At 47.7% G+C, this 11644-nt stretch overlaps 1 protein-coding gene across 1 annotated transcript; it reads right to left on the bottom strand.

Annotated features, from left to right (window-relative positions):
- Nucleotides 1–6112: 6112 nt before the first annotated feature.
- On the bottom strand, nt 6113–7013 carry LOC120685523 (probable calcium-binding protein CML36). Its single transcript, XM_039967505.1, has one exon. It carries the CDS (start codon nt 6806–6808, stop codon nt 6242–6244), a length of 567 nt encoding a protein of 188 aa, XP_039823439.1. The 5' UTR covers nt 6809–7013; the 3' UTR covers nt 6113–6241.
- Between the last annotated feature and the right edge of the window lie 4631 nt (nt 7014–11644).

Below are 11644 nucleotides of genomic sequence, written 5' to 3'. Positions count from 1 at the left end.
ATAATTAATTTAAAAAAAGTTTTTAATAGTACTGAAATTGTAATACTAAACGAGTGTTCTAAAGCACCAAATCTAATTCAGCTAATCCGCTAATTAAATTAAATTGTTATACAATATCAATGGATTCATACGGAAGTTACCAGTAGATCACAAGTGCGCAATTCGGCAGAGCTTCGGCGCTTTTCTTCTCCTCACCCCCTCTCTTTTTTTCTGAATTTTTGGGCTCAAATGATAAGGGAATGGAGGCCAGGGCTTATATAGGGTGGGAGACCCCCTGTCGCCCGTTGGGGGGGGCGACAGGACCCCCTCCCTCCACACGCCCCCGGCCAGGGATCTCTTTGCAAATTCAAAAAAATAATTACATTAAGGTCCTGTCGCCCGTTGCTTGGGCGACAGGACCCCTGTCGCCCCTGGGGCGAGCGACCGGGGGCTATTTTCGAAAATTTTCAAAACGGACATATATTTTTGTAATTTTTATTTTTTTAAATATAAAAAAAAAGACGCCCTGCTTGCCGTCTTCTGGCTCACAAGCCGTAGCCCAACCCATCTTCGGTTGAGCCCATCGGTACCTTTCGTCGTCTGAGTGCGGTCGCATGTCGCAACAAGGCGTCGCGGCGGGCGGCGGCGCGCGCCGGCGACCGAGATAGTCTCCGCCGGGGGAGCCAATGCTAATACAGACCGAGGGGCCAGGTACCCGAGCCCTCAGCGGCCTCGATCCCCCTCGCATGGCCATCACCCCGGCAGCAACAGCACCCTAGCGCATGCGCGGCCGCCTCCCGCACTACTAGAATCCTAACTTTACGCGAGAGTTATTAGAAGTTACTGACCGCCCGTTGGTAATGTTAAGAATGACCAACTGTTGTTATATTCCCAACAGTACAGCTAATCACCTTCGGGTAAAGTACAAATGGCCAACAGTTATTTTAATGCCTGATTGTATTCTTGTCACAGTCGGCAAACTATGGAAATACGTGACAGTTTTGTGGGTACAGACGGCAATCTATGGAAGTGGCCGACGGGTCCGAAGAACCACCATCGGTGAACTTGCAACCAGAGAAATGAGGCAGATTGAATATTTAGTAACCGTCATGGCTTACCTTTTTTTTATTTTTCATCGCACGACTTTTTTAGAGTCCCTCCCACGTTTTGATTAAAGCACCGGAGACCATAAAATCAGGTAACCAACCGTATCAGAACTATTCATGATTGGATGGCCGAGTAGTCGAGTACATATACCAACCATCGGCGTCAAAGCCCCTCTTCCTTCATAAATCCAGTTGAAACTCAGATCATGGCTTATTCTACTATGTGGTTCGTGATCGATCCATTTCCTACTGAGGTACGGTCATGGCAACTATTATTCTTCTCCATGGAAGGTTCGTGCAGGTGCAGGTCATGACGACTCATGCGAAATCTGAAGCGGCTGCCCTAGATATATACTAGCCAGGTTGGCGCGCTTTGCGCGTCTGTAGCAAAAGATTTGATGTAAAATAATAATAAAAATATATTATTGTATATTACAGTTAAAGCAATATCGTGTTGATATATTTTGGCAACGTGTTGATGTATTGAATGAAGTGTGATAGGTATAGTTGATAGATTGTCATATAATTATATTTTGCGAGTTTATGAAGTGGAATTAAAATCCAATAAGTAGTAGGGGCTAGCACGTGTAGACGTAGTATATGAAATATGGTTATTGTTTTCATGTAAATAAATAATTAAATATATTTTGTGAGTGGATTCCAATTGAATATTATGTGGGTAACACCTAAATAACACACAGGGCCCACATGGGCCCTGTATAAATAGTACATAGAAGAATTTATTTTGTGTATGTTAGTAGATATAATTGATGGATTAGCTTACACTAATTATTAATTTTGGTAGAAAAAATGACACAGGGCCCACATGGGCCCTGTATAAATAGTACATAGAAGAATTTATTTTGTGTATGTTAGTAGATATAATTGATGGATTATCTTACACTAATTATTAATTTTGGTAGAAAAAATGATAGGGTTAGAAATGAATGTATGATTCAATTATATTTTGCGAGTTCACAAAGTGAAAATAAAATCCAATATATAATAGAGGTAAATGTAGTATATAATTTTTTTTCATAAAAAACTAAACATTTAAACACATGGGGCCACTTTTTAATTTTTTTATTTTTAATTTCGAATTATATTTTTTATTATGAACAGTACCCGGTGGGCCCACATGAATATTATTTTTTATTATGAACAGTACCCCCGGTCCCACATAAACAGTACATTTTATTATTTTTTAAAATGATGAACAGTACCCCGGGCCCACGTGGGGCCGCGACGCATGAGCGCGCGCCAATTCCTGGCGCGTTAGTATAGTACTCAATGCCTGCACGCAGGAGCCGATTGCCGCCACCTAAGGCCGCCGGCGGCTGTGATGTCGCCCTCACCGTTGCAAGGGGGTGCCATGCCGCGCAGCGTCGCAATTTGCAAGGGACCGTCAAAAGGTTAGTAAATCAAGACTGCCATCTATGGTATGACGAGCACCTTTATTGACAACCGTCCTTGCTCTTGCCCCTAATGGCCGGCGTGTTACATGCATCCATCCAGGTATAGGAATTAATATACTAAGTTTAGCCTGAAATCCTGAATCCATTCTGAACTAATCTGTTCTTATGCTTATTCTTTTTGAGGATTCGTCATCTTCCCAGAGAGATCGCGGGGCCAGAGGTATTCCCCGTTAAAATCCTCTGTTATTATATCAACTACAAACAATTTCTTCTCTCCCGGGGTTCTAATCTGTTTGATTTCTGATAGATTTTATGCGTCAAGATTTCTGACAATGCGTGGAGGTTGGAGAGAAGAAGACAAAAGATGGATTCACCTTTTTTTTAAACCTTTTATGTGAACTCCGTAGCTAGCCTGAGTCCATGAGAATGATGTATCATAGTTTAATCCGTGTAATTTAGGTGTTTTTTCCCGTTCAATGTATGCAGCTTTCCAGTGAGGTGTAATCGAATTAATATATGTCGCTATACATCTATCTTTAGTTTGACTCCTTTTAATTTTTGCTTTACATTTTGGACCAAAATGAAATGATGAAGATAAAATACAATACAGGAATGCAATTTGTTCGTCCCATGTTCGCAGAACTTAACATGAAGCTAGGATTGACAGAATAAAATATATTTTTTGATGAATATTGGAATAAAGAGGAAAATAAAAATAATTTCAATTACAATGGCCATTGGCCAAGAGTAATCACCCGTCGGCAACTGGATGGATGACCATCTTGTTCCGTAATGTGTTCAGCACATCGCCGATGGTAAACTGTCGGACATTCACCGTCACTAATGAAGTGGCCATCAGACCCTTGGCAATTGGTCGAATGGCCGACCAAGAGTCGCCGAGGGGAAGTTCCCGACGGTCAACTGTAGGCTATTGCTATTTCCCACGGTCTTAAGTAATAGCTGACTGTATAAGAACACTCGGGGATTATTAGGATTCTAGTAGTGCCGGCTCTCCTCGACTACAGGTCACGGCTGGTTGTGGTAAATGATTCTTTTTCCCCTCTTGATGGTTTCACTTAAGGTTGCGCCTGAGCTTGTGTAGGTTGAAACTTGAAATGATGCGAAGCTGCTTTGGATTACCAAACTAGTTTTCTCTTTTTGACGGTCACCCGTGGTGGGGGGTGGGGGGGGGGGGGGGCATCCCCATCTGAGGGCTTTTGGCAGCCAAAATCCACAATACATATACATTACCAAATACCAAACTAGTTGCAGGTCCTTCACCCAGCTTCTGATCCAATGGTGCTCTATTATCTATCACATTCTCGGCAGTTTATGCCTCCATTTTGTTACTCATGAATCAGGACTAACGATCCTGTATCTAATTAGCCATTCTGAAAATTTTCTAGCCCCACCAAAGCAGTATGTTAACGGTTGCTTGTCTTAATTATGCTAGCCACTTGGCTAAGTTTCAATGACTAGTGCATATACTCTCTTATCATTTATCAAGTGAAAAGATACTGCATCCGCCCATGTTTCAGATCAGTGTCTGCCTTGCCAATTTTCCTTGTCCACGCAATAGGATATTTGGGTGGCCGGCCTGTCACACATGCCTCCAAGGACGACTAGTTGCTTTACTGACTCAGATTGTTGGTGAGGGCATTTTTCAAAAGATGATGACAATATGTATTAGAGTATATTTGGTAGTTATAGATATACGTATCGTAGACTGCCATATGTATTCTGAGGAGTCTTGCCCCCCAAGTCATGTACTCTTATATATACCAGCCGAGGCCTTAATGAATACAATCCATTATACATCAATCCTATTCTACATGGTATCACAGGATTAGGGTTTGGGATCCTAGGCTAAACCTTCCGCTGCTGCCACCCACGCCCCTTCCTTCCTCGCGTCGCCGGTCGTCCTCCACGGCGCGCCCCCTTGACGGCCTCCTAGCCTGTGTTACCGGGACACGCGCGTCCAAAATTTTTTTGGCGCGTCGATTCGCGTCGGACGCGATGCGACGCGTACCAGACACGCCGCAGCAGTATCCTTCGCCACGCCGCGCCCGCCCGCGCCGGTCGTCGTCCTCCGCTGTGCCCCCCGCCCATCCCCGCGCGACGCCGGCCGTTGGCCTTCGCCGCATCCACGCTGGCCGTCACCGCCTCCTCCCGTGCAGGCTGCCGGCCGCGGTCCTCCGCCGCACGCACCGGCCGCCGACCGCCACCCTCCGCCAGCACGGGGAAGAGAAGGGGGGAGAGAGAGAGAGAGAAGTGGAGGGCGGAGGAGGTAGGGGCAGCTGCGCAGAGGAGGAGGAGGTAGGGGACGAACCTCGGCGGCGGCGGAGGCTGGGATGGCGGGGCAGACGAGGCAGGGGCGAGCGCTCGCCATCGCCGATCGACCCGAGGCGTCGAACAGGGGAGGGGAGGCGTTGGGTGAAGATAAGGTGGGGGATACCTGGTGGGCTGTTTGGGCTGCTTATGCTTAGGGCAAGGATGTGGTGGGCTGGATGTCAACATGGGCCAAAGAGCAGGGCATCCCATCTCATTCTCTGTTTCCCTTATTCATTTCTCTTTTCCCTTATTTGTATATTTGCATATTTATTTGTAAAATTTAAAAACAAAAAATATATTTGACGAATCCCCGAATCCTGTTTTTTAGGATTTGCTGAATCGAACACCCGCACCCGAGTCGGATTCCGACACCCGCACCCGTGTCCATGTAACACAGCTCCTAGCGCGCGCCCGGGGAGGTCGCCCATGACCTTCGCCGGGGGCAGCGCCCTCCCCGTCTGTGCGGTCTATCGAATCGATCCGTCGCCATCGTAGAAGGTCATCCAGCAGCAATAGATTGTGAAGAACTCACCCGGTGTCGTCGTACGCTGGCCTCCCTCCTCCTGCTCTTCCCCTGGCGGGATCCACCGCTGGTGGTCCAGCTATGTCGCCCCTGCTTCCTCCGGCCACCGCTCACCGGATGCCTCACCTCAGCCGCCGGCTGAACTGCCACCACCACCGATCTGCCGCCACCGCCACCAACCTCCTTCTCTAGGGCATGTGGAAATTGGAGCCCCGAAACCCCGAACCCTAAGCTCCACCACCTAGACCACCACCCCGGCTGCTAGAGACCTTGCCGGCGGCCGCTCCCCCTACCTCTCATCCCTCGTCGGTGGCCGCTCCAACCCCCCTCTCACCTAGCTCGTTGGTGACCGCTCCACCCTCCCTGAAGAAGATGAACGAACAGGGTCTCCGGTCCTTCTGTGACGCTATCGCGTGTAGTAGGGCACGATAAATAGATTCCTCGAAATTTAGTTATATCTCTCATATTTTTGTATTAATAGGACTGCAAACATTGGCCTTTGCTATTTTGCCATTAGATCCACATTTCATAGGCACAGATGGTCCCACAGTGTCATTCACTGGGAGTGGCAAAATCACGAGTGGTCAATATTTGCAGTCCTAGAATTGCAATTTTTTCATGATTATCAGTGGTGGCTCTACGTAGTGTTATGGAGGATCAAACACTCCATTCGTCAAGCTAGAGAAATTAATGAAGTATGTTTGGAGTTTTTTTGAATGGCCGGAAAATTCATTCGTGATCATCCTTGGAAATTGGAATGAAACGAACAAAACTCTTTTGTTGGATTCACCTCGCACGACGGAGGATACAACAACTTGTATTGACATCCAAGAACACAACTGCACGGAGGATACGCAACGGAAACACAGATCAACCACCCCGACATATCAAACCCCTTGCGTCATCATGCGCGCGAACTCATTGAAGCACACGAAGCCGTCGCCGTCGACGTCCACGCCGCCGATCATGCGTCTGCAATCCTCGACGGAGCACCGGTCGTCGCCGAGCGAGGCGAGCACGGCGAGGAGCTCCTCGGCCGAGATCCTGCCGTCCCCGTCGGCGTCGAACACCGCGAACGTGTCCCTGAGCTCCCCCTCGTCCGCCGCCGCCGCCTGGGCCTCGGCCGCGATCTCCTCCAGCAGGACCCCGGACCCCGCCGCCTCGGCGAGCATCTCGGCCAGCTCCTCCTCTCTCGAGACCACCCTCCTCAGGGCGGTCTCCAGGTCCTCCCTCGTCAGGGGCGCGGGCGCCGCCGGGTTTCTCTTGGCCCCCGACGCGGACGCGGACGCCGGCGGCGGCGGCAGGACGGTGCGCGGCGTCGTGACGGACGCGCACTCGTCGGAGGACGACGTGGTGGAGCCGAAGGAGCCGCTCTTGCCGTCGTCCTTTGACCCCGTCCTCTTCGTCACCTTCTTGCAAGAGGAGGAACCGAAGAACGGCAAGCTAAGCTTCATGGCGATGGTAAGTGTTACCTTGTAGCCGAGGGATGGGATTGAAGAGAGGAGGGTTCGAGGTAGGGGGGAAGGAGGCAGGAAGGTGAGGGGTGGAGAAGACGATGCTCGCGTTTATAGCAGGGAGGACGACTCGGGACAAGGAAGACGATCGAGCGAGTGATTCGCGCCCGGCGCGGGAAAAAAACGGCCGGTTCGCACGGGACCTACCTCTGCGGCGTGCGATGGCGATGCGATTCTTTCGCCTCCGTTTTATTTGAAGGTTTCTTCTCTCTCTCGTTTAGCAAGGTATACTACGGCGGATGCGATGGATGCGTTTGCATGAGACGAAAGAGAACTCATCATGAGGGATTTAACTGAAAGTTTCGACGTCTCCGTCGTCGAAAAACAACCTGACACCAAGCGCTATTACGCAAACGGCTAGATCGAAATTAAAAATGAAACAAGGCAACAAATAAACTGATATATCGACATGCATTGAAACTGATTCTTCTTTCTTCATTCTTTTTAACAGGCATACGTCCACAGACACCGGCACCAGTCAGTAGTGGTGAATCTAGAATTTCAGATCAGAATGGTTCAATAATAGAACAATATTTTTAAATATTTTAGTGAATAAATGAATCTAACCTTTAAGAAAATAGATTGTTTTTACTTTGCAACAACTTGTGCTAGTTAAAATATATGGTAATCTCTTCGTCCCAAAAAGAATACAGCTCTCGCTTTCCGAGAAGTCAACAATTTCAAGATTGATCAAATTTATATAAAAAATACAAACATTTATGTCTCCAAAAAGAACTTAGTATAAAAGTATATTATATGATTAATCTATTTAAGTTGTATTTTTTTGGGGGACAGCGTAGCGTAGGCGGACAGCGATATCGAATTATCGATCACGGTAACGATGGTCAACTACTGCGAGCCGATAGATAGGGGCGACGCTGCATTCAGTTTGCCTGGTGCCGGGTAAGAAAATTTTCTGCACTATCTAGGCTCATATTCACCGTACCATATATTGCTACAAATTTTTGCGTACTCCTTAAGGATGCACCATGGTAAGTTTAGAGCTAGCTTCGCCCTGCCGATAGATATATCGAAACTGAACTTTGTTGACCACTACGCGATCCAACAGTCAGTCGTGACACGGGTGCAGAGCTTATTTTCTGAAAGAAACACGGGTGCAGAGCTTAGAGCTTGCAGTTGAGTGACAGGGACGTCAAGTCGGCAGCACAACAGTCAGCAGATACTTCTTGAACCGCAAAAATATAATTTCACCGTCATCAATATTGCACTATGGACAGGTTAAGTTTCGTTGTCGTGTACGGTTGCACTAGTATATCACACCATACACACCTCATGAAAATGCGGGGCTACCTGCGAAGGATTTGGTTGATGATGGTCGTAGCTGCCAGGAAACTTCCTCTTGTGTTTCGTAAAGTTTCAGGAAACCTGACGACGACGTACTGTGCGAGGTACAGACAGCAGCGTGATCCTTTTTTTTTGCGAAGGGATATAGATTATATTGAACAGTAGCAGTACATCCCCAGGTTACAACCACGACTCGAAAAGAAAAGAAAATTACAAACAAATATAGGAAGGGACTTCTTTGCAAAGTTGCTCTTCTTCCAGGTATCTAATCCTTTGAACGAACATCGGCATCTTCTCCATCGAGAACCGCCGGAGACATCCGACGCCGCCAGGACGGAAACTGACGGCCGGAATCCACATCCCACCATGGGGATGACTGGAAGCTACCATCCCTTCGCAGAGATGAAGCAACGAACGAGCCGGCCAAGAATCCCAGATCCCATCACAAAATCCGACCAAGGATCCAGCACAAACTCGGCCAACCCGCACGAAATCCATCCGCAAACCAACCGGAGGACCCCAACCAACCTCACAGGGTAACCCAAATAAGACCAAGATCTCACCTGGACTGCCCCGGAGGACCAAAATCCACTCCGCCTCGTCACCCGGGACGGCCACAAGGGGAAGGAACACCAGCCGAAGAAGAGGGAGAACCACCGCCACCATCCGACGAACGAGAGCGATGAGATCTCCTTTCCGGCCAACCCTAGCTCCACCGTCGAAACTCGACAGCAAGCAAAACCTAGCCCTAGACAAACAACTACCTAAGCTATTTACATCCACACGTCGATTCCGCAGCCCTCCTCCCTTGCCGCCGCCGTAACGGCCGACGGAGAAGGAGGAGGGCGGCGGAATCACCGCCGGAAGAGTCGCTCGCCTCGCGGTCGCCCTTTTCCTCTGCTCTCTACTGTAGACGGGGAAAGAACGACGCGAGCGGCCGGTGATTCAGACAGCAGCGTGATCTGACTGACCTTGGTTTGGAAACTCATCAGGAATTTCGGCTGCACTGCCTCCTTGAAAACTGCAAAAGCCAGCAGCACCCACAGACAGGATCGCACCCACCAGATAGTACCAACCTTAAGCAGTTAGTTGTTGAGCTGTAAAGTAAATGTTCGTGCTTGCCAATGCCATAGTTCGATTCAGGAGAGTTCGCTTGATGTTTACAAGGATCGAAGGTAAGCAATGCATCTATTTCCTCTTGGAGTATTGGTAAACACTACTAGTACACTACGGGTCTCTGCCTGGCATAAACTCCACTCGTGTAGCATTCCGGAAGCTGTGCATGGCCGTAGCATTATTTTTTTTTTTGAAAAAGTTGCAGGAGCGCTGCTATGTCATTTAAGAGAGATGAAGCAAGTCAGAGTCATTACAGTTCCGATATTACATAAAATAAATAACACTCTAACTCAGAAACAAGGTACTTAATCATTAAACATAAATGGTAGCTCAGGATGGCCACAAGCCCTCCTTCTTTCGTTGATCTCCTCCTTGATAGCATGCACCATCTCCGCTGGTGACCCAATTTTCTGCTGAAAGACGCGCTGATTTCGTTCTTTCCATATGTTCCAAGCCGTGTAGATCAACAAAGCTGCTTTAATCTGCCTTGTTTTCTTCGGTAACTGGACGAGCTCCTTCTCCCACCAATCCCATTACTTGCAGGCCTGGGTTCGGTTGGGCAACTAGATTCTGTGTCCACTCAACCATTTTGTCCCAGACTTGGCGAGCAAAGGGACAATGCAGTAGCAGGTGAGATGCTGTTTCTTGTTCTTGGTTGCAGAGAGAGCAAGTTGGGTTGCAGGGCCATTGTCTCGCTTGTAGTTGGTCAGCCGTTAAAATTTTGCTCTGAACCAAAAGCCAGGCAAAGAACCTGTGCTTGCCTTCAGCTTCTGCCTGCCAGATGTAGTCACCTCTGAATGGGCTGTAAGATCCCAAAAATTGCGCCTTGTACGCTGACTTTGCCGTGTAAACACCATCTGCCGTCCATCTCCAAGCAATAGTATCAGGATTGTTTGAGAGCTGTAGTTCTTGTACTGAGTCCCATAATGCAACAAAGTCAGCCATTTGTTCTACCGTCTGCATTCTCCACAATCCCCGTGTCCAATTTTGCTGAAACAACTCTTCTTTGATGGTTTTATTTTTCCTCCAAGCTAGACGATAAAGGTCCGGGAAAAGATCCATTGGCGCCTGGCCATTCAACCAAGAAGATTGCCAGAAGCTTGCTGTTGCTCCATCGCCCACCGTTACAACTGTGCTGACTCTGAATAGTTGCCTGTCCACTGCATTTACAGGTGGCTCAGTCCCCACCCAAGGTCGGTCTGGTGATGTCCACTGAAACCATAGCCATCTCAACCTTAATGCTCTGCTGAAAAGGTCCAGATCCAGGATTCCCAAACCACCAAATGTCTTAGGCCTCATGGCTTTACTCCATTTTACCAAACAATGTCCACCGTTGGCCTCAGGCATTCCTTTCCATAGGAAATTCCTTCTCAATTTATCAATTTTCTTAATGGCCCATTTCTGTAATTTGAAAACTGTCATGTAATAGGTTGGGATGGATGACAGTACTGAATTGACAAACTTCAATCTTCCCGCTTTATTTAATAATCTTCCTTTCCAGGCTGTCAGTTTTGCTCCGACTTTGTCAATTAGTGGTTGCACCTCCACTCTCTTGAGTTGCCTGACATGTAGTGGTAATCCGAGGTACGTACACGGGAAAGTCTTTATTGGGCATCTGAAAGCTTGCATTATGTGATCCAGGTTCAGGCCATCGCAACAAACAGGGTAAACAGCACTTTTAGCCGTATTGGTGATCAATCCAGATGCACTCCCAAAAGCCCTCAAGATACTCTGGACAATCTGCACCTCTTCACTTATGGATTGACAAATATAGCAGCATCATCGGCATACAAGCTTATTCTTATTTTTGCGTTTCTATTGGCAATTGGTGACAGCAAGCCTTGCTGTGTTGCCATGTTGAGCATCAGTTGTAGCGGTTCCATGGCTATGATAAAAAGCATAGGGGATAGGGGATCCCCTTGCCTCAAACCTGTCTTGTGCTTGAACCATTTGCCTCTCTCTCCATTCAGTAGGACCGATGATGTTGCTGTTGCTAGCAGAGTTGTTACCCATGCCCTCCATCTCGGGCCAAATCCCATTTGCTGCATTACTTCCTGAAGATAATCCCATCTGACAGTGTCAAAGGCCTTAGCAATATCTAGCTTGAGGAATAGAGAAGGCCTCTTTGCTCTGTGCAGTTCTCTGATCAGGTTTTGAGTGTAAAGAAAATTATCCTGTATACTTCTCTTCTTGATGAAAGCACTTTGTGCTCTTGAGATCAGTTTGTCTAAATCTGCTGAGAGTCTTGTTGCCAACAGCTTGGAAATCAGCTTTGTCACACTGTGTGCCAAGCTAATAGGCCTGAAATCTCCCACTTGGCTGGCATCTTCTTTTTTTGGCAAAAGAATAATGTGG

Source organism: Panicum virgatum, chromosome 8N, assembly GCF_016808335.1.
Source record: "Panicum virgatum strain AP13 chromosome 8N, P.virgatum_v5, whole genome shotgun sequence".
Lineage (NCBI taxonomy): Eukaryota > Viridiplantae > Streptophyta > Magnoliopsida > Poales > Poaceae > Panicum > Panicum virgatum.
This window is presented reverse-complemented; position numbering and strand designations above follow the sequence as displayed.

Coding starts and splice junctions, on each gene's coding strand:
- LOC120685523 (XM_039967505.1), bottom strand. CDS start 6,808: ATGAAGCTTAGCTTGCCGTTCTTCGGTTCCTCCTCTTGCAAGAAGGTG.